A 24,705-nucleotide genomic window follows, 5' to 3' on the forward strand; every position below is an offset into this window, starting at 1 on the left:
TTTCTTCCTGTGGCTATACCACTTGTTTTTAATTCATTAAAAGTAACCAGCTCACAAGAGCTATTTCTAAACATCTAAACTCCGTCGAATCGGACACCGTACAGTGTGTTTGTTTTACTAATGAAGAGCGAGGTTCGAATTTCTAAGTTCAATAGTTCATGAGGAAGTGGAACTCAACTTTCCTGTCACTAAAGAATCTCGCGAGACGAGATCACCATTCTCCCGCGTCATAACCTAGAGCGCTCTTTCTGTACATGTGGGTGAATGTCAACAAGAAGACGCGACAGGTGATTTATACACCAGCGGCGGGAAATAAGCAAAGGAATTCAATGTGGACATGGCGGAGGATGCGTCAGATCGTACCGTAAAGTGTCCGGTTTGCGCGGGTGACTTTGAACCGGACAGAATTAACGCGCACTTGGATGCGTGTTTACAGGGCATTGATGGTCATCATCACACATCTGGACCACCCCCCAAAAAACCCCGCACTAGCGCTACTGACACCCGGCCTTCTGCAGTGTTCTCCGTGTTTCAGACCAGAGCTAAAGCGACAGATCAGAAACAAAAACCTGCATCTTCTGTCTCATGTCCAGAGAGTACAGACGTCTCCGTCAGTCCAGACATGAAGTCTGAATGTCCAGAAGTACCAGCTGCATCTTCTCCAAGAGCCTTGAGGCTGAATAATGTCAAACCCCTGGCAGAAGTCCTGAGACCCAGCACCCTGGAGGAGTATTTCGGCCAGAATAAGCTGATTGGAGAGCAGACCCTGCTGAGGTCCCTGCTGCAGTCACAAGACGTCCCTTCTCTGATACTCTGGGGGCCACCAGGCTGTGGAAAGGTTCATTCACATATTTGCACTATACGTTAGATACCTTACCTTTATGCTCTATTAAAGTCAGCGTGGAATCAAAATGGACAATTCTTATTTATCATGAAATATTGCAATATTATAATTATTATTCATTATTTATCTGTACACACATTATTATTATTATATTGTTTTATTAATGTGCTTTCATATTCTTTATTCCCCTCCCGCTTTCCTGTCACTCACAAGATCATGGCAATAGACAAACCCTACATTTGTTCTAGTCCCAGAAGCTTTTTCAATCGGATATTTGTCAAAATGGGGAAGAAAAGTCTCAACTTCAATTTCATGCTGACTTTAAAGGCACAATATGTACGATTTTTGGATTAAAATATCCAAAAACCACTAGAACAGTGCTATATATTTTGTGTACTTGCATGATCCCAAACGTAGAAATCCGGAGAAATAATGCAATTTTAACCAGGACACAGACCGTGTCCGTGCATCGCCTATCAATGACATCATACCTGCGTTACCCTCGATTTCTGTTTTTATTTTGTAGAAACCATGGAAACACTAAATATGCTTTTATATAATTTGTGTTTTATTAGACAAGGGAACAACAGTTTGGAGACATTTATAGACAGAAAACTAATTATTGTGCTACTGCCAGACCCAGAGATTGGCTGAATGGATTTGAAAACTGTAAAACTCAACTGTTTAACTACAAGCTAAACAAAGCTTAAAACAAGCGACCTGACTATTTTCAGGAAGCGACTGAACGCAGCTGTGGGTACCGAATATACTCGGGAGTCGGTACTACGAAATTCTGGTATTGTCACATTTTTATAATTTCAGTACCGACTTGGTACCGAAGTACCGGTACTTGTGACATCCCTAATCAAGTATAATGTGTTTCAAAAGTCCTCAATCCTGGTCCCATATAGACTCCAGATATAGAATTAATAAATGCACATATCAAACTGGTTGTTTACTTAGTTTACCCTCAAAAAATAATTTTAATAGCATGAAAATATACCAAAGAATAGTTTAATTTAAAATTTGTGGCTGAACTCTACATTTTAACTTTGAAGGATCAGGCAAAAATGTTCAAAGCCTCAAATATTTGCATTTATCTTAAAATAAATTTGGCGTTTTCCACACCATTTTCACATTTCTAATTATTTCTTCAAAATGTTACATGCATGCTACATTTTTGTCATGCCATTCTTATTAAATGCATTCTTTGCTTTTTCAGATTCTTTGGCTGGAATTTTATAGGAATGATTCTGTACACGAGACTTGTGAAATACTGCCTCAGGGATCAGTTAGCATTTAGCTGTTTTTTTCAAAGGCCTTGGTGTTTCATTCTGCTTACTGTGTTTGTTATAGTCTCACGTAGCCAGACCTTCAGGCTGACAGCAAAAGGTTTGGACTCTGTCACAGCTTTCATTGGCCAAGGACCGCCCAGAGGCCGCCTGACTGTCATGTAAAGCAACCAATCACAGTTTGTTTTTATGTTCTACGGCATGTTTAGGGGTGTAGTGCTGCTCGATTATGGCAAAATCATAATCACGATTGTTGGTGGGTGTCTGATATGATCAAAGTCTTATTTCATGAAATGAGTCATTTTAAATGTTGGTGAAATTTCACAATTATCAATACTTCAGCAAAACTAATACTAGGTTAATTAATGTAAAACATCTTCAGAACACTTACAGAATGCATTAAGTCAGTCAGCAATAAAATAAGAAAAAAGAAACTAATTACAAACAAAGCAGACAAAAGTACAACAGAACAAAATACAAGTCAGTGCTTTAGGTTTTTTTTCAGGAAGATAACAGATCAGTTATAGCCTACAACAGAAAATGAATAAAGTAATCAAATGTAAAATAACACTGATGTATACATTATATAGACTAATAATTTTTTAAAATTACAAAGTTATTCATTCAAGAGAAGTGAGTGATTTTATCTTTGTCTTTTGTTGTTACAGCAGGTTTATTAGGCTGCAGTCACTTTAAGAGCTAATGCAAGGACCCGATACTGTTACACACACACTCTTTCTCTGTGTTTACATTCACTTAAGACAAACGACGTTGTTTACTAGGATACTTACCAAAATGGTGTTTCGACATATTTGTGAGTAGGCTATTTGACCGTTAAGGCGCGTATCTGAAGCCCACAGTAAATTCGCTTATGTGCGTTCCTGGCCATCTAAGAGCGTGCGTACAGGTGGCCGCCTAGGGAACAGTATCTCTTTTGCAGCTTAATGCGCTTTTAATAACTGTTTATTATCAATCACGTCCTGCAGTTTAGCAACAGTAGACTGCATTTTACGTCACTCAATTATTCGGCTGATTTTAATGTTAAGTTTGGCGTAGGGACGAACGAAAGCGCACCACTGTGAAGGAAAGGAAAGTGCACTGGACGAAATGCTGCAGCGGCACAATAATTGTTTTACCTTGATTGTCTTGTTTTCATAATTGTTGGAAAAATCGAACTTGAAATACGATTAATTGCACAGCCCTATAGGGGCATGAGAATGTAACATCAATGTCCCTACAATAACAGACCTGTGTGTAAAACTCTTAGACGTATTTTAAAGGGATAGTTCACCCAAAAATGATAATTCTGTCATCATTTAGTCACGCTCAAGAATGTTTGTAACAAATCAGATCTTGGCAGCCATTGACTACCATGATATTTTTTTCCCCACTTTGGTAGTCAATGCCGAGATCTGCTTGGTTATAAACATTCTTCCAAATATCTTCCTTTAAGTTCAGCAGAAGAAAAAATGCATGGTGCATCTGCAGCAGTGCGGCGATCATTTCTCAATTTTCAATTTTTTGCTGTGCTGGACCCGCTGAATTAAAGTGACAGTGCATTGATCGCATTAAAATAAACATGTAGTGACGCGAAAATCTAGTAATTTCACCACAGATGCATATAATTAAAGTCTACTCTGTTTCAAGGTCAGCACATGGCTTTTTGCCTCAGGTAAAGCAAGGAAAACGACACCTTACAGGGCTCTAAAAAATCGCTAGCCCGACGTCCTGGGGCTATGGTATCTTCCAGCCGGGCAACCAAAACATATCACGGTCCTGCCCGACGTGCTATTTTAAATAGTGAATACAATTCCTTTCTTGCTTTGCGTTGTTGACTTTCTTGACTTAGAAAAAAATAAAATAAGATCACAGATGTTTTTGATCATGCTGATTTGTCCACAGGGAAGTTTAGCTGATGTATGTGTGTGTATATATGTGTTTTAGTGTGTTAGTGTCGTGATGAGTGGATTGTGGGTATATCCACGGGTCAGGCGGACCAGATAATAAAATAAAACATTGTAATTAATTGCGGGTGGATGAGAGATAAATAATTAATGTGTTGATTTTATTAAAGACAGAACTCTCATTTCACTGTAAAGCGCAACGAACGTGCATCACTCTTTCACTTTCGATTTCAAAACCAGCGTCTCTTCAGGGAAAACAAATCAAGGATAACATATAGAGCACCTCCTTGTGGACAGCATATAAAACACAAAGGAAAAACCCAACATGAGATATTGCTTAATAACTTAAGTTTAACCTAAAAAAATATACACTAACTTAACAGAAATTATTCTGATAAGAATTTTCCAACATAATGATTGGATCAAGTGTTGGGTAGCCTATGTGATGTGTAACAGCCGTGAAGCGCTCTATGTATATGACTACCAAAGCTACCAAAATCTGAAGAGTGCCTGCCTGAAGGGCTACTAACAATTTAGAAATTTTGTGAGCCCTGCCTTACCTGGCATTTAGGTCAACAAGGAGACATAATGGATAGCACTCGTCCTTTCTTGGAGGTGGAAAAACAAAGTTCTTTATGACTTGCAGGATTTCTTCTAAAAGGACTTAAAAACTAAAGAAAAGATGAGAGTCGGCTGTTTTTGTCTTGCCTATTGTAAGTTTCTAATTAAAAATGTTTGTGATTTTAGGCTATAACCTATGTTTAAATGTTTTGCCACTTGCGTGAGCTAAATCTAAAGTACTAGGCTCTATAAATATAAAGTAATTAATTGAATAAAACGTTGTTTAAATGTAGTACGTTTAAACTTGACATCTATGAAAGTGTATACAACGAGAATTGCAATGCTGTGCAATGCAAAGCCATGTTCAGTAACAACTTTTGGATTTGAAATAAAATAATGAATAAATGCTGTTTGTGGTATACAACCACGGATCAGTTGCGCACTGCAAACGCAGCATATGTGAAAACACAACAGCGTGTGCCGCTCCTGCATCGCATATGCACTGCAATACACACCGCATACGGACTGCAGATGGAGCATGTGTATAACAGGCGTGATACTATGTTTGTTATATGGGCCAGCCAGTGCTATCTGACTCCAATGCAACCTTTCCATTCCTTGTTTGGTGTCTTTGTTGTGGATGGAAATACTGTATGCTGCCTAGTTGTGATAGTCTTATGTTATGTTTAAGAATATTGTACATGATAATCACTATATGAATGTGAACCTGTCTCAGGAAGTAATCTTCAGAAAATATACAACATATGTGGGTAAATCTCACATATAAGAACTATAACCCCCGATTTTCATTACAGTTAGAAAAGAAATGATGTATGTGTGTTCATATTTTGGCCATAATAGACCATTTTATGTCTTCTGTACAGTAAAAATATTTTCTTTGTAGACAGTTGATGTGAGTACTATTATTAATTTGATAGTTCACCCAAAATGAAAATTAAAAAGAGTTGGTAGCTACTAGCGAGAGAGTTGACGTCAACTGTTTGATTAACATTCTTTAAAATATCTTCTTTTGTGTTCAACAGAGGAAAGAAACTCATGAGGGTGAGTAAATGATGACTCACTCCCAAAATGAAAAAGAATGTTTTCTTTTTTGGGTAAACTATTCCTTCAAGATTAGAATAACGGATTTTAGTCCAAAGTAATAACATTTGAGAAACGACAAATTTAAGTCGTTGGTTTCATTTGAGCTAGTTGACCCAATTGTTCTAAAGTGACTTGTTAAGCAGCGTGAAAAGGGTCAAATTAGCTGTTGACAGGTGCATGTGATAGGATAATGTCCCTAGGGGTCATTAAGTGAACTTACTATTTTAAAGATGATTTTTATTACTGCATTATAGTAATGCGAATGTAATGTGATTTTTCAGGGGCTCAGATATTTCTTTGTGATATTCTCCCTGTTATCATCTTACCTTCGATGCTTGTATGGATGTTGATATGTACTCTTTTCAGTGTAGACTAGAAACTTATTTTCGATTGCTGTGATGGATAGTTCACTTGTGATGTGTAATGGAAAACTAACTTGGTCAGAAACAGAGACCTTCCTGAGTATCTGGCTTCACTCATTTATTTTTGGTATTTTATAGATTGTCACATGGATCTACAGCAGAGCAGTATCACATGTTTGAGGGGCCTGTTCCCCTCTACTTGAGTTCACTCATGTCAAATTTTGTCTTTCACACTATTTCAGAAAGAAGTGATGCGTTGCAAACAACAAACATGTATTGAAATTCGAAAGTGATCACATTTGATGAGCCAAAAAAAAAAATCATGAGAAGATCCCATTTTGTTGTTTCAGACCACCTTGGCCCATATTATTGCCAGTTCCATTAAGAAGAAAGGTACAGGACGCTTTGTGACGCTCTCGGCCACCAGTGCGTCAACCAGTGATGTGCGTGAGGTCATCAAACAGGCCCAGAATGAGCTTCGTCTGTCCAAAAGAAAGACCATTCTGTTCATCGACGAGATACATCGCTTCAACAAATCCCAGCAGGTCAGTTATGCGACATTAGAGGCACAGTGAGCCAAAGTATTTGGATGCTAAAGCCACAGAGTTTATGAATATAGTCTCGAGACTGAAGATAAGTCCTATCGTGCCACTTTGTGGTTGTTAAACATTAGTGGAACATATTGATGGTTAGTGTGCTTCTCTACACTTGTGTTCCCTCCACTAGGACACCTGAGGAGAACTGACTTCATACGGTATACAAAAAAACCCAAAAACATACACAGACACCTGATTTGAAATGTAGATGTTTTGGGTGCAACTTTGGTCTACAAAAACTTTTTGCGACCACTGCATGTCAATAAAAGTAAATTCATGTTTGTTAGATGTCTTGTGCAGCTGGCACCGCATGTTTATTTGTGTATACCAGGCAGCCAGTACAGTTTATCCTTAACAACAGTGGCAGTGGCCTTAAAATACACCCATAATTATATTTGTAAATGCTGCAGACAATAGGCAAGGCAAGAGGATACACCCCCCCCCCCCCCAAAAAAAAGAGGAGTATATGGAATTTATTGCACCTCTTTATTGTATGCTGCCAGAATCCAAAGTGCACTCAAGTTGAAAACTATTAGACAGAAAACATAGAACATAGCATAAAGATGAAGTCAACAGGAAAATAGGAAGAGTGCAAACATGTCCAGTTAATCAAACAAACAGCTGCTTTCAATACAACCATCTTTGAAACTTTCTTTGAAGCATTCTTTTATTAATTAATTGACTTAAATGAAGTGTGTAATACCTGAGAGAGAGAGAGAGAGAGAGAGAGAGAGAGAGAGAATCTCCATTCATCCGAAATGTACGGTTCATTGCCAATTAGGACTGGGTAAAAAATATAAATTTCTTGATTTTAATCGATTTTCAATTTGAAGAGCTGATGTGAATCTTACAGTCTATTTTTTTTTGTTTACTTTAGTGCGCCTCCCATCCAATAAATCTCAATAAGCTTTCTGCGTTGTTACTTCTGATATGAAACAATGTTTCAGCTTTCAAATTATGTAATTATGTTTATTACAAAAATCAAACAATAAATACCGTTTTGGAGCTCTTTAATGTGGCGAGAAGATCACTGTAGCGCCTTCAGTTCAAGCGAAGCGGCAGCACAAAGCACATGTGAACCGATAATCTCTTCCGCACTTTAATGTTAGTTATTAGGGTTGCAATGGGGCTTAAAATTTCCAAAAAATCCTGGAAAGTTTCTGAAATTCTTGAAACTTTGCAACCCTACTAGTTAGCATTGAATAAATATGAATGCACATCAGAAGATATGTTGAAAGATACAGAGCAAATCCATATCATGCAATTGCTCAATCAGTCTTTCAACCGCGGAAAGACGTCAATAAAATAGCTTGTAAACAATGTCATGTAATGTTACATATACCTCAGCCATTCAATTTCCAAAAACTCATTGGTCAGCTAGAAAAATTTACTTAGGCAAACCTCTACGCTCACCTTGGCAACATAATCGCCAATGGCTGGTAGCTAAATGTTTTAGTTTACTCGCCAGGCTGATATACTATTTTATTTATATTAGTGTTGTCAAATCAATGAATCGCAATTAACTGCATCCAAAATAAAAGTTTGTTTACATAATATATGTGTGTGTGTACTGTGAATTATTATGGGTATATAAATACGCACACATGCATGTATATATTTAAGAAATGTTTTTTAATATTTATATAAAAAATATTTATATATAATTAGTGGTGGGCCGTTATCGGCGTTAACGTGCTGCGTTAACGTGAGACTCTTATCGGGCGATTAAAAAAAATATCACCGTTAATCTATTCTCAAAGTTGGGTTGGGAGCTGGGTCTATACTACGCAAGCTATGATGACTTTCACCTTGATATTTTAGCGCGGATGTATACCTAGCCGAATTGCACTGTAGGGGGCAGAGAACGAGTCTTCGAACCTGTGTGTATGCCTACTAGTGTTGTCAAAAATATCCATATTTCGCTATGTATCGATTAGGGGTGCACCGATCCGATATTAGGATCGGATATCGGCCGCGATAATGACAAAATAGCTGGATCGGGGATCGGAAAAATTAACAGATCCACAAGCCGATCCAGGTGTTTTTTTCCGTCGCAGCAGAACCGACGTCATTCGTCAGCTTCACGTGTGTCGCATGCTAGAAGAGACTCGGCTGTGTGGAGGAGATATTTCACGCTTGCCACGCGAACTAGTTCGCAATGTCTGCAAAGTAACTTAAATGTTTCGAGGGGAGGTGGTATTACTGCAAAGTCAGGGTTTTTCCTGCATTAAACATTTTTTGACGGCCGCCAAAGCCTAATTTGATGAGTTATTGTGATTTACGAGCGATGTAGAACAGATGCTGCGCTTGTGACTGAGTGACAGAGAGACCGATCAGAGAATTCCTCCCCCGCGCACACTCTCTGGGTCTTCAAAATAATCAGCGTTAGCTCTCTCATATTTCACATATTAATCCAAATCAAAAGGTCGGAAGACCGAAACCATGTTGCACGTGACACATTCGGACAAATTTGTCCTTGAAATATCGCTGGTTGTGAATTGCGCTCAAAAAACATTGCCTCTTCTCTTACCAGCTGACATAAAGCATACTTTCAATAAACGGGAGACAAAGTTTATTCAGTTATGAAGTGTTTTCTTTGTGTTGACATCTTTCGCGATGTTCTTACAGACGGGATTCACACACAACGTGTCTGCTAATGTCCGATTCGTGACCTGATGACTCATTTGAACAGAATCATTTTAACGACTGGTTAGAACAACTGATCTGTCCAACACTGAACTCATGAATCAGTTTATTAATTTACTCAGAACGCATCTGAAATGAGAACACAAGTGCTTACCCAATTAAGCAAGAGTGGGTAGTAAGAATTATTTTTAATTATCGACAGTATTTCAGCTTATTTCTGTTGACAATGTGTAGTAAAATAAATAGGCCTAGCCTACAATCATTTAGACAGGAGTGAGGTGAAACCAGAACAAAGTTGTTATTAGCTAGCTGATCATTTTTATTAAATTGCATATGGCAGAAAATTAAGACTATTTGTTAATTTGTAATGCTACTTTTTAATATTGATATGATTATATACCAAAACAATGATCTGTAGTGTAAAAAATGTTTGGTAACTGTCAGATTACTATTGTATGTTTGACTGTTTTTTGTTTCCACTGCTACATTTTATTTATTTAAAGAAGTTTGATTACATTCTATTTTAGATTTGAAAGCACAATTGTTTTTTAAATAAATAAGAATTCAACACTTTACATTCATCTGTTATTTTGTCTTAGTTATGTTTAGTTAGTAAAGTCTGGTGCCTTTAGTCTCTTCAAGGAAGGTATAAGGTGGAAGATATACAGTTTATTATTAATTCAACAATAGTATCGGATCGGTATCGGGTATCGACAGATACACAAAGCCCAGGCATCGGTATCGGTATCGGGACTGAAAAAGTCGGATCGGTGCACCCCTAGTATCGATACTGAAATATCTGAAACGATACAATACTCATTTTCTACAGTATCGATATCAGCTGCGCTCCCCTCTCCTCTCCGACCGACAGCGAGTTGACACACCCGCCTCCTCTCTTTCAGTCCGGTTAATCCTCTGAACATGACGAACAGGTGTTCTGCTGGACTTTTGTTAGTATTGGTGTGACCGGTCTGAATTTCGCGCAGGGTTGCACATAACGTTAATTCTACTAATTCCCGCAGATTTCGCACTCACATCTGAAGCGCACACACACATACCGTAATAAAGCCGCCTCTGACATACAAGTGCAAAAATTAGCTCCTTTTTCCAGCTTATTAATGGTCAAATATACTCAAAAATGTCTCAATGCTCATCTTGGTGAGTTTTAACGTAAACACAGTCGTAACCAGCTCACAGGAACAGTGTTTGGGATCCATGCGTGCGTCAGTTCTTAAAGGGACAGAAGTTATTTATTATTCAAACTACAAAAAGACAAACAATCACTTACGAGCACACATATTCTGAATGCCTTCGGCAGAATTCAAATGAGCCATTTTAATCTAGATTAATTTTGGAATTAATCTAGATTAAAAAAATAATCTATGCCCACCACTATATATAATATAAAATATATAAATATAAAACATGCAAATATTTCTTAAATATATACATGTATCTGTGTGTATTAAAATATACATAATAATTGTACACAGTACACACACATTATGTAAGTGTAAACAAACTTTTATATATAAGAGATTGTAGAGCAGAGAACTGAGGATAGGGTAGATGAAGTGAATATTTCTAGTATTAGTCCTTCAATATTTATTAGGGGAGCTGATGAAAAGGAAATAATTGATATTGTTAATAACTGTAAGAGTAAAAAGTCTGCTGATTGTAATGATATTGTCATGTCATTATTAAAAAATATTCTAGAATATATAGTAGAACCGTTTACACATATTTGTCATTTTTTGTCTGGTATATTTCCAAATAATATGAAAACAGCTAAAGTTATTCCTATTTTTTTAAAGTGGGGATAGACATCTTTTTTCCAACTACAGACCAATCTCTCTGCTTTCCCAGTTCTCGAAAATTTTTGAGAAATTATTTTATTTTTTATAAATAAATTGTTTATTAATTTACAAGCTTTAAAATTTGTTGATTTTGTTTATTTTTATACTGCACAGACGATGTATAAAGTATATAATAATTTACTTCCAAATTGTTTTCAGAAGCTGTTTGAAATAAGAGAAAGTCAGTATAAACTAAGAGGAATCCATATGTTTAAAAAAAGTAAGGTCAAGGACTAATATAAAAAATAGATGTATATCTGTCAAAATAATTTTGAGAAGGAATTAAAACTGTAATTAATTTAGTAAATTTAAGAAAATGTTTGAAAACAAGGTGATTCAATAATTATATATCACGATATAAATAATTGGTGTATGCAATACTTAATCTATTGCATTAATATCTGAAATGTGTACATTTATAAATGATATAATTATAAATGGTATCACGGTTCTTGTGGTCTGATTGGTTGAAGGACTATCCAATTGCGTACAGAGTCATTTAATTCATGCTCGTTTATAACGCCTCCTGTGCAGTAGAAAATACATAGCAGACTCCCCAGACCAATGTTCAATCTTAAATTGAGCTTGGTCTGGTGATAGCCAGACAAATTATAATGCAAATTCAATGTATTTATACTTGACCTGTTCTTCAATATGTAATGTATATTTGAATAAATCGTCATGTTATTATGACAGATGTCATTAAGTTATAATGCTGATTTGTTGAATAATTTCTAAGAATAATTTATCAGAATGTATTTGACGTGGCCGAGAACGCATGTATTCAGATCATTCAAACCAAAAAAAAGTTATTCGTTCTGGTTTCAGAGTTCTATAACATCAAATCGATTAATAAAACATCAAATCGCTACTAATTTTCTTTTCCCTCAGTGACAGATGCAACTGTAACCTAAACTTTTTATTTGTGTTGCCTATATTTAACTGTTTTAAATGGTCTATAGAGCTGCCGTCTTAAGAGTTTAGAGCTTTTTGGATTTAACCCACTTTATTTTTTCTAATTTGTTGGAGATAAAATTATTTTACATATTGTAGCCTATTTATAAAATTATTTTATCAACACGTGTCATTTGTGATTTTCATTTGTCAAATAACCAGATCCTGCCCATGAAATCGTGATTTTATGGCATTAATTTTATTTATTCCGACACTGAAATAACACATTAATTTTATCTTTCTTTATGTCAGTTTTGGAAACTCCAACAGCCTTCCTTCGTTTGACAGACGCCTCATTTTTATTTTTGACGAGCTGCAGAGATTTTCAAGGCGCTATATTTTCCTCATCTATTTTGAAACAAAACTTTATAATATTAAATTGTAAGCCCTATACATATTTTTTTTTTAATTAACAAGTGTCATGTTTTTTTATTTATTATTACTTCGTTATAAAGACTATGTAGATCAAGCAATATTCAGAAACGGGTGCAGTTAGCTATTATTTTTCTGATGAGCTTGTTTGTTTGAGAGGCAATGACTTATTCATTTCTTACCAATAGTAATAAAAAAAAATATATATTTACAATTTAATAATAGGAATGTAATAGATTTAATGCGCCTTTGAACTACAGAGAAACGGTGCTTTAACAGGAGCAACACAAACCACACTCTGTATAGGCTAATTCTGTCATATGATACCATATTTACTTGCGTTAAAACCCTTTTTCTTGACAAAAAGTGTTTCCAAACTAGTTTTTCGCAACATTTGAAGTATCGGAAAAAGATTGTGCCAACATATGCTAAAAATGCAAACATTTCCACCATCAACTATATCGGTGAATATTTTGATGCGCTTAACCTTTTTCCACAAAAAATATCCTTGGATAGAAACCTGGTTACTATCATCATTTCATCTAGAACAGACTCACCTTTGAAATTTAGCCATTTTTGGAATGTTTGGTATCTTCTCTCCCCCTCAGTGTTGGCTTACTTCAATATTTCTCTTCCCTTCCTGTTGTCAGGACACCTTCCTGCCTCACGTGGAGTGTGGGACGATCACTCTTATTGGGGCCACCACAGAGAACCCATCCTTCCAGGTCAACAGTGCATTGCTGAGTCGGTGCAGGGTTCTGGTCCTGGAAAAGTTGTCGGTGGAAGCGATGGGCTTGATTCTGCGTCGGGCTGTAGACTTTCTCGGACTGCAGGTGTTGAATGGGGATGCAGTGGAACGGGACTCTTCGGAGATCGGCTCAGAGTAAGTGTCAGTTGTGCCCTTGTTATCACAGCATATCACCCGAACAGAGATGGCTCTTCCTCCCACCTTAATGCCTCATTTTGATGATTTATTGGCTTGTTAGGCATTCAGATTGGTAAGTAGGACAAACAGTTGTCTCTAACCCTGACCTCAAGTGCACCAGCTGTGAACTGCTCTGGATCAGGTTTTAGGGCCCTTAGGAGTCATGGAAGCGTCTGCCGTAAACACAAACGCTTGGAGCCGGTGTTGTGTTTCAATGAACTGAATGCTCTTATTGTTTTATGAGACTCAGTCTGAAGAACGTCCTGTGACTAGGATCTTACTGATGAGTATGGAACAAAATTGATGAGTAGCACCACTAGTGTAGGGATGAAAAAGCTGCAATAAAACATCTTCAGATCTTTCTATGTAGTATAGTTAAATCGCTGTTATATCACATGAAAACACTTCAGATTCAGATGGTTTCTGCTCCCCTTCAAGCCTAAGAACAACCCTTCTTAATCAGCAGCATACAATTACATTATTAGTCAAGTTCAAATCAAGTCAAATGTATTTATAAAGTGCATTTTTACAATACACATTGTTTCAAAGCAGCTTTATAGAAATTCCTGATGTTAATGTTTATAATGTCTATATATTTCCATGCTTTATAGTTGCATTTAGCATATTACAGCTGGGCAACTTGAAATTAACACCCGCCTACCCGCCAAATGCAGGTGAAAATCCACTGCGGGTAACATATCAACACACTAGCCAATTTGGCAGGTTATGATTCATAAACTATGTTCTATCACTTTTCATGGCATCGCTATCAGAGCCCTTCCCCTAAAAGGAGCCTCAAACAATAGCAAAACGATACTTAAACAGGTTTGTACACTGAGAAAGCAGCACCATGTCTTTAAAATTCACTAAAATCGCACACTGGCGTTGTCAAACTATGTCTCTGGCTCAAAATCATACCGCACCACAGCATCCCAGTTGTCCTGCATGCCAGATTTTTATTTTTTGTTAACTTGCATGTATGGACGCGGTCATAAATGGGTAAGATGAGAAGTCGTGCTCCAGTTAAACATTAGGGCAGAGATCCAGACTCTCTCTCGTCTGCACACGTTTCATGAGATCAATGTCCATTTCGCTTGGTAGGACGCTGTGTTCTTCTCACACTCGGCCAATATTTTAATGATAGAACTGTGAGAACTGCCAAAAAAAAACAGAACAGCAGTTCATTAATGATCTGCTGAAGTTCAGGGTAAGATTTTGGTTGGATATAAGTGTTACAATGAGTCTATCTGTGGTCCAGTGAAACTTAACCAGATTGCAGTGTGGTACAAGGTGAGTCCCTTCCTTCACCCCTGCTGGTTTATGGTTTAAGGACAGAACATTTTATCTTTGGGACGCAAAGTTATGGGGTAATAATGAAAATAAAGCAAAACTGTCAACAAAATAGCAATGTCTCAGATCTTAAAGGGATAGTTCACCCAAAAATGAAAATTCTGTCCTCATTTACTCACCCTCATGTTGTTCCAAACTTGTATGAATTTCATTCTTCTGCTGAACACAGAAGAAGATATTTTGATGAATATGGGGAGCTAAACAGTTTATGGACCCCATGTTCCCATCGTTCAGCAGAAGAAAGAAACTCATATAGGTTTGGAACAACCTGAGTGTGAGTAAATGATGACAGAATTAACATTTTTGGGTGAACCATTCCTTTAAGTTGCAGCATGCAGAATAAAGTGATCTGGGTTGTTGTTGGGTTTTTGCTTCCTGGCCTAAATAGAAAGGGGCTGGGTATCGTTTGAATTTTAGCAATTCCCATTCTTAGTGTTTCCCAGTTAGTGTTTTCCAGTAACGTTAAAACATTTATATCAAACATATTTATTGTGTATTTTGGCAAAACTTTTTGTTGCAGCTGATTCCCATGAACAAAAATCAGCCTAAAGAACACTAACACTAGTTGGTCTGGACTAACTAATATAAATTTCAGATATTAATAAAGACAAGTAAACAGTAATAAAATAAGAATAAATGAATAAACTTATTATCAATAGCACAAATAAATACAACTGAAAAAAGTTCAGGTACAGAGATTGAAATAACTTGTAAAATAACCCTTATAGATTTCTTTTTATAAATAAAATGTAGATTCATCTTTGTTAAAGTTACAAAAGATATTCAGTGAGTGATTTTTCTTTTGTTCTTTGATTAACATTAATGACACATGCCAGCAGGTTGATTATTAGGCTGCTGTCACTTTAAGACCAAATACATGGATCCAATACACTGTTGCACGTATATTATTTCTCAACTGTAAACGCTCACTTAAGACATAACCGGCTGTGGTTACGAGGATATTTTTACATAATTGTGTGTGTATTTGTGGGTTCAAGCGCAAGAAGCGTACAAGAACTTAATTCAAAGCGCATCTGGAGGCAGCTCTGGATGTGTGCGCAAGGAAAACACAGTGCAGCACGAGTGCAGAATTTAGTTCTCTTTCACGTCTTCATATGGTTGAAAATTGTTTGAAATCACATTAAAATGTACACTCAGGAATTTTTAAGCATAATCAAAATTTTATATTATTAAAGCATCCGATCCCTGACCTTAAGTATCCAATTTTCGATTCCTAACCCTAGTTTTCACATTTTTCTCATTGATAATGTGATACAACCTTTGAGCAAAACACTTTACCTTCAGAAAGACTAGAGTAAATTTAGGTTCTTAAAAGCTCCGACTCAATATTCCAAACAATTGCCATTACTATCTGCACACAATTGATTGATGAGTGATTGTGAATAATATTAATATATCAATAATAATTGAGCTCAGGAATGTGTACATTAAGGGGTTTCCAAGGTGTCCTTGGAAAGATTTTGGTTTAGGGATAGTTTGTCCCTTTGCTATAAAAATAAAAACTCTGTAATTTACTCACCCTCATGTTGTTCCAAAACTTGTATGGCTTTCTTCTGTCTCTTCAGAAGACTTAGATTAAACAGCTCGATTTATATGGACTAGTTTTACAATGTCTTTACGTACATTTTGAAGCTTGAAAATGTTGAAATTAAAATGGTTGGGAAACACTGTTTTATTGAAGAGGCCTGAACTCAATGTGCGATTTGTCTTCAGATCTCAGGTTTGTGTTGAGGAGAAAGCCCTGGACACTGTGGCGCACCTGTGTGATGGTGATGCCCGAGCCGCTCTCAACGGCCTTCAGCTGGCGGTGCAGGCGTGTGTTGTGCAGGTGCGCACGGCTTCCTCCAAACCCGATGCCGGCCCTCAGAAAATAATCGTGCGTGAGCAACACATTAAAGAGGGACTTCAGAGATCCCACATTCTCTATGATAAAGCAGGTATGTCCTGTTTGCACTGAAGTCATTATTCAGCAATCAGTTCATTTCATCTAATGCAATTATTGGAATTATTATTAACCTAACCTTTAAAGTGCTAAATTCCCTTTCATGCAGTGTGTAATAGAGCTGTTTGTGAATGTAAACGTTCTGCAAAGTTGTAATGTCGAAAGTGTACACAATACGCAAATACGCCAATGTCGACCTTGTGATGGAGGTTCGGGTTGAATAACTCGTTTTTCCCATGTTTCATCATTGGACTCGCACTCAGATTGATATGATAAAATCGACATCATCATTACTGTCTTTACAGTGTGTATAATCTCTGAGCTTTAGGAATTCTCACGGAGCTGAAGTTGTAATAGTAATTTTTGTTTTCGTATTGTTAGACCAATCACAACAGACTGCGCCATCTTGCCAATCAGAGCGGAGTAGCTATTATGTATATTATGCAATGTATATTATGAGAAAATACAAGTGTTTTTGACCTTTGATGCATGTAAACCTGTTGTAGGAGACTTCAAAACAAAATTAGGAGCCTTTAAAATAGCATAATAGAGGCACTTTAACAAAAGATGCTCAGTTTGATCAACACAAGACAAATCCAGCCGTTGATCAGTTTTTTAAGCTCTATTGTCACTTTCCACAAATTAGGCTACCACAAATTTGCAACCCCGTTTCCCATTGTGATTGCTTTTAGGGTCTTGAGTTTGTGTGCGTCACATGTTTGTAAGCTTATTAAAGTATTTTGTCATTAGCTTATTAGTTTAGCAAAATGCTGATGTAAACTTTGTATTTATATATTTTAAGATATTTTGCATGCAGACAGCTCACTATGCTGTTTCAAAAAAGATATAATGAAATGTATTGCATTCATTGCTCAGGAAAGTAATTCAAGTTCAACCAATCTCAGATTCTCCCTACTTTACTTGCAATAGATTTTAGTTAGAGATGTATTTTTCCACAAGTGAGCGTCACTATGAAGGAATATATTCCTGGAATATACAAACATGAAATGCATATCAAAAGGACTTCATGAGAGCAGTTGAGCATGTTGTACTCCCATGTTATATCTTAAATAAATTATTGCCAAAAACTTGTTATGCACATAAATATTTACGGGTAGTTGTACTCAAATTCTCATACATTGAGTCAGAGTTCATTAGAAATGTAAATTCTGTGACACAGGTGAGGAGCACTATAACTGTATCTCAGCCCTGCACAAGTCAATGAGAGGATCAGAACCAAATGCTGCCCTCTATTGGCTGGGGAGAATGCTGGAGGGAGGTGAAGACCCGCTGTATGTGGCTCGGAGACTGGTCCGGTTTGCTGGTGAGGATATTGGTAAGTGTTTTTTTTGTTTGTTCCCTGAAGTCCATTTATAAACTGTTCAATGTTTTCCAAAACCTATTTTGTTTTACCATAATAGTAACTTCATAATTAGTGTGTAATCCAAAAGTTAACATCTTGACAGACTGGATCTGTTTTGTACTCTTCTAAAGGTCTGGCGGACCCTATGGCGCTCACTCAGGCTGTATCGGCGTTCCAGGCCTGTCACTTCATGGGCATGCCCGAATGTGAGGTACAACACAGTCAAATACACTGCATTTGCTGCTAGCGCTGGGAATCTTTAGGCACCTCACGATTCGACCTGGTTTAGATTCTGGGAGTCACAATCAGATTCTAATTCATGATCTACATTAGTTTAACTACTTTTAACTGTTACTTAAGAGTGGTTCGATTGATTGGGCGCCAATCGTTATCGGCCGATAATAGCTTTATATAGTTTGATCAGTGGTCTCTATAAAGGCAGATCAGATGACGCAATACTCACAAGACAATTTTTCTATGCGCAGCTAAAAATGCTTCATTACATAAACCGGTCTGGCAGTTCCACCAGGTGTCTGAAAAGGACAATAATTTTGCAATGTCTTTGCGGAGAGCGGAGCGGAGACTTTTATTCCTCCCTAAAAGCCCAAACTTAACATCCAAATCAGCTAGATAAATGATTGTCGCAAAATACAGTCTACTGTTGCTAAACTCCACGATGTGTGCAATTATAACGAGTAATTATTTAATTTATACAGTGAAGACTATGCAGTTTACATTTCATTGCTTTCTGTTGATAAAGACTGTTCTGTTTCTTTATTTTTATTATTTATTTAGCAGGAATGCTATGTTTGTTAAGCTCTAAGTTGTTCCTAATCTCCAAGAGGGGGAATGGAATATGTTGCACATGTTTGCCAATAAACAAAGAGTTGTCAATTCATGATTCTTTCTCATCTCTTAATTTTTTTACAAAAAATACATGGTGGTTAAGAATAGTTGCCCTTTAATTTATTTCGGTGATCTGTAACAGCCAATATTGCTTCCAATTATTGGTGTTCGGCTCGAAAAACCCTGATCAGAGCACCATTACTATTATTAATTAAAAATCAATAATAAATTAAAATAGTTGTATGCTAAATAATTTTCAACTAAATATAGCTTCAAAACATGCAAGCGAATACAAGCTATTAACTAAGCCTTCAGTATCCAAGGGTTCTTTCAGTAAGTGATTTTTCGCTTTATCAGCATTGTTTTAGTTTGAATATTTTTGATGGCATAGACATATACTAGACCGCATTCACACTAAACACAGATCTTTTTGTCTGTTTAATCATTTAAGACATAATGGAAATTTGCCAAACATTGAACAAAAACGGAGTTTCTCACAGCACATATCCTGTGCAATAAAAACCTGCAATTCACTTTGACCCTTTCCGAAATGTATGGAAGTGTTATGGGAGTTTGTTTCCGCCACAGAATATAACTCACAATTCTGACATTTTCTCACAATTGCGGGTTAATATCTTTGCAAGACATAAACTTGCGAGAACATAGTCAGAACTGTGAATTTATATATCACATATCAGAATTGCTACTTTCTCAGAATTTTTTCTCTCGTAAATCTGAGGAAAAAAGTCAGAATTCTGAGACGTAAACTCGCAATTTGTGTGATAAAAGTAAGATTAAAATGTCACAATTCCTTTTTTTATTTTTATATAAAGAATTATCATGTTTTGGCCGCTTGGATCATGTATCTTTCCTGCAGCTCACTATTTTTAGATGCATTTTGTCCATAGAAATGCATTATTCAGTGCTGTAATTTGGCACGACTGGTCGATAATGAAAATCGTTGTCGATGATTTTCATTATCGATTATTAACGATTTTATTGATTAGTTGTTGTAGCAGAAACAAGCTTTCTTATTACTAACATTTGATCTCCACTCTCACCTCCATCTCCTCTTGAATTGTTTTAGGTCATTCTAGCCCAGTGTGTGGTTTATATGGCCAGAGCGCCCAAGTCTGTGGAGGTGTACAAGGCCTATAATAACGTCAAGGCCTGTCTGAGAAACCATCAGGGCCCGTTGCCGCCCGTGCCCCTCCACCTGCGAAACGCCCCCACCAAACTAATGAAGAATCTGGGCTACGCTAAAGGATACAAATATAACCCAAACTTCAATGGGACAGTGGACCAAGAATACCTTCCTGAGGAACTTCGTGGGATCAACTTTTTTACCTGGATGCCCTCCAATCGATGACTGTTCCCCTTTTGGCTTCATGAGAAATGGACATTTAAGTTTGCAGTTTTGCTGTTGCCTTTGTCATTGTTGTCACGTCTTCCACTTGTTACAGTGAAATTTCGAAAAATCTTCAATAAATCTGCCTTTGCTTATGCTGCTAATAATGGTTTAACGTTATTCAAAGTTTTATATAGAAAATGGTACATATAAAGTAAGAAATTACCAAATTTAAATAATTAGATAAGAAACCATTCAAACCAAAGGTTGACCAATAAGGCATTCTTAAACATGTATACGTGTTCGCCACATCCCAGACAGTTCATGATTTTGCTTCTTTAGAAGTTTACAGTTATTCTCCACTTTTATCTGCAAGCAACCAATGTTATACGTTGTATATTAAACTTAACATGCTCTTTATTAAAACCAAGTCTCATTTTTTTGTGTAAATATTTTTTTGTTTTTGCAAATATTTTACTTAGTCATTTTGATTCAGAATTTAACATGATTGAATGTGGTCAGAGTGTAATTTCCACCATTTTGAGTCATTAAAAGGATGATTCACCCAAAAATTTAAATCTTACTCACCATCATGTCAATCCAAACCTCTATGACTTTTTTGAAAGTCAATATTGTTTATTAATAGGTCAAAGTTAAAGCTGCAGTCCGTAACTTTTTGTGCTCTATCTTTTTGTTAATAAACAAAACTGCATGCGTCTTGTGGAAGAACATTGCAGCCGTTTATGTCTATGGCGAGTCACGCAGGGACTGTGCTCCTCTGCAGTGGTTCCTACCAGACCGGTCTGAAATAGTCCCAATATAAACACTTATTATAAATGTACCATAATTATTCAGGGTTAGACAAAAACACGATTTGGAAAATGGATTCATGTTGTATATTCTCATTATATATTTTTTGTATATCTTGAGCTCAAAAAAAGTTACGGACAGCCGCTTTAAGTCTCCATCGTTTTTTTTTTTTTTTTTTTACAATAAAGTATCCAATCGAATAATCTTTTTGTTCTTTGGGTAGTATAAAATAACAAAAACCATGAATAAAGCTATAGAAAATCATGTCCATTAAAATAAACACAGGGTCTGAAAATGTTACTATATTGATTGCCTACTACCACTATACTTCACCTTTCCACACTTTTTGGAGTACAGGCCATCAACCATGGATCGCCAGGCATCTCTATCTTGGGCTTTCCTCTCAACCTCGCTCCAGGTGCAAGCAACCCATCTTTTTGCAATCCACCTCGAGATCTCTGTTTCTTGGCCTTCCTCTTTTCCTTTTTTCTTTAGTATTCCAGGTCCAGCCCCTCTGTGATTTTTGTCCTGGACTGGGAGCTGTGATGTTTTGTGCCACAGGTTCCTGTTACTGATGGTGTTTGCCCAAGTAGGTGAAGTTCTCCACCTCTTCTAAAGGTTCATCTGCAAGAGTGACTGGAACTGTGCTTATGTTTGCCTTCAGTGCTTAGCTTTTTCCTTTGTGGGTGTTTAGTCCAAGTTGAGCTGAAGTGGAAGCTACACTGTCAGTCTTATACAAAACATCAATAATTTTTTTATGTAACAAAAGCAAACCTCTATTGCATCTTGCCATTTTGATTTCACGTCATCTCAATTAGTATTCTGCTCAGCAAACTTAAAATCATGTAATGGAAGTTATATCAGACTTGATTTCTGTATGTCTGGGTGAAACTGCTTTTTGAATGTAATAAAAGCTATACGGCGAGACGACATCTATATAAATGTATGAATTCAAGGCAGGGGGTGGTAATTGTGGTAGCTTGGTGAATAAAAACAGCATGTTAGGTCCTGAAGAGCAGAAAATGCAGTGGTAAGGGGACAAACCTACAGTCTTTACAATAGCATGCACTGTGTATAAGGCCAGAGCGCACAAGTCAAGTTGATGAATATTTTTGGTATCTCTTTGCCCTGGCTTATAAGTACCCATATTATTCTATTAAGTTCTTAACTTGGTTTTGGGGTCTCCTACAACAGGTTTACATGATTCAAAGGTCAAAAAAATTTAACTTTTTTCATAATATACATTGCGCATTACATTTTTCAATGATTCTTAAACGACTTGTCCACTGATTCAGTCTCTCTAACTCCCTCCTTTCTGCGAGCCTGCTCTGATTGGCCAGATGGCACAGTCGGTTACGATTGGTCTACTGCTTACAGTGTGTGTCTAGCTCCGTCCGGAGGCTTCCTCAGCGTTTTAACACACTTTAAAGACGTTTTATGATGACAGATTTTATCACATCAGTCCGAGTCCAATGGTGAAACATTGGAAGAACTAGTTTCAACCCAAACCTCCATCGCAGGATGTTTCTCTGTGATACGCTACTCAGTTTGAGTTCCATTATGAGATGTTGCACCTGTAATTCCTCACCATCAGCCTTAACAAGTGTATGTCCATCAACAAACCCATGTGTATACATCTAATTTATTGCAGTGCACATGTGGGATAAGAAAGATAAGAGGAGCGGTAGAGGTGATGGCCAATGCTAAGGCCAGCTTGCCACCGCTTGATCCATTCTCTCCAAGTTCTACTGATTTAAGGGAGGGGGCGCAACTGAAAGTCCACTTGGCATATTTACAATATGAGGCACAAGAGAAAGCCTAAACACGTCAAGCTGAACTTGAATGAAATTGAGGCTGACAAACAGGTGAAGCTGCAACAGCTCGATCTGGAGGCAGTGAAGGTTTCTACTGGTTCGGCTGCGAGGTCAAACCCAAGTCAGCTCTTTAATGCTCCTCCGCTGACTGATCCATCCTAGGTTAAATTTGATGTAAGCAAGCACATTGCATTAGTACCTCAGTTTAGAGAATCGGAAGTAGATTCTTATTGTAGTGCATTTGGACGCATTGCTACTTCTCTTCATTGGCCTAGAGAGGTCTGGTCTTTACTATTACAGTGCAAGTTGATCGGTAAAGCTCTGGAAGTTTGCTCTACTTTGTCATTAGAGGAGAGTTTAAAGTATGAGTCTATGAAATCTGCTATTCTTCTTTTTTATGGGTTAGTCCCAAAAGCATATAGGCAGAGGTTTAGGGGACTTACTTGGAGTTTGCAAGGGAATTATTATTATTATTATTGTTTTGACATGGTAATAAAGTGAATGACTTTAACGCATTATGAGAGCTCGTACTGCTTGAATAGTTTAAGGGATGCTTGTCCGAGCGTGTTGTGGTTTACATAAATGAACAGAAATTAACTTGTTGTTGCATGCAGTTGTATTAGCAGACGAGTTTGTCCTAACACATTAAATGTCTTTGCATCTGCTCGCTCAGAGAAATCACAGACTCTTCCTTTGCAGCCACAATCCTTTCGTTCCAAAGGCATCTCAGACTAAAGAGGATCGAGAATGTTTTTATTGTCACAAAGAAAGACATGTGATAGCAAACTGTTTGGCTTTAAAACACAAACAGCAACCACAAGCTAAAAAGGCGTAGGGTTCATGAAAGCTATTAAGCTGACTGTTAGGAAAGAATTGATGACAGTTACTTACCTTTTATCTTTAAAGGGTGAATTTCCTTAACTGGTAATCGTGTAGATCAGAAAGAGATAAGGATGGTCAGAAACACAGGTTTTAAATTCATAAAATGTAGGCTATTATTATTATTATTATTATTATTATTATTTTAAAAATCATGTATAATTTACATACATTTCATTATTTATCTAGAATACAGGGTTAATAAAGAATTTTGACTATTTTCCCCTACCGATCGAATGTTAACAATTTTTGGTTCACAGAACGTTCCCAGAACGTTAGTTTTTGGTTCCCAGAACATTCTATTTTTTTGTTTGTTTTAGTTTAGCCAGGAAGGTTTTCTTAACGGAAATATAACATTAGCTTTTGGTTTGTAGATTGTTAATCTAACGTTCCCCTAACCTCAATTCAAAATTTTCTTACTTTAATAAAATAAAACATCTCGGTTAGGTATGTAACCCTCATTCCCTGAGGAGGGAACGGAGACGTAACGTTAGTGACTAACGAATGGGGGTTTCGATTAGAAGCCAATCATCTTCGAGAATTCAAAAACGCCCAATGGCACTGCCAATGCCATGGGCATGCGGAATTTGCATGCGTTACTCCGCCCCACCATGTGGGTATATAAGGAAGTACGCATTATGTTATCTGCTGCGGAGCCAAGACTGAACTCCCGGCCGTTCCAGCAGCACAGCGGATGTGGCAAAGGGACGTTACGTCTCTGTTCCCTCCTCAGGGAACGAGGGTTACATATGTAACCGAGACGTTCCCTTTCGTTCAGTCACTACAGCGTAACGTTAGTGAAAAATGAATGGGGGTCCCGATACAATCACGCCACTCGGCTGTCTTCCAGTGCCCTGCAAAAGTGCGAGCGCCCTGTCGTAAGGCTAGTACGGACGAAGGACTCCCACTTATCACA

At 37.1% G+C, this 24,705-nt stretch overlaps 1 protein-coding gene across 1 annotated transcript; it reads left to right on the top strand.

Moving 5' to 3' along the window:
* The first annotated feature begins 216 nt into the window (after positions 1-216).
* wrnip1 (WRN helicase interacting protein 1) lies at positions 217-21,293 on the top strand. Its single transcript, XM_079819545.1, has 7 exons — positions 217-838; positions 6,418-6,612; positions 13,142-13,374; positions 16,501-16,724; positions 17,910-18,065; positions 18,224-18,303; positions 20,026-21,293. The coding sequence occupies exons 1-7, from the start codon at positions 338-340 to the stop codon at positions 20,305-20,307; spliced, it is 1,671 nt and encodes a 556-aa protein (XP_079675671.1). The 5' UTR covers positions 217-337; the 3' UTR covers positions 20,308-21,293.
* The last annotated feature ends 3,412 nt before the right edge of the window (positions 21,294-24,705 follow it).

This window comes from Gobio gobio, assembly GCF_949357685.1.
Source record: "Gobio gobio genome assembly, chromosome: 6".
Classification (NCBI taxonomy): Eukaryota; Metazoa; Chordata; class Actinopteri; order Cypriniformes; family Gobionidae; genus Gobio; species Gobio gobio.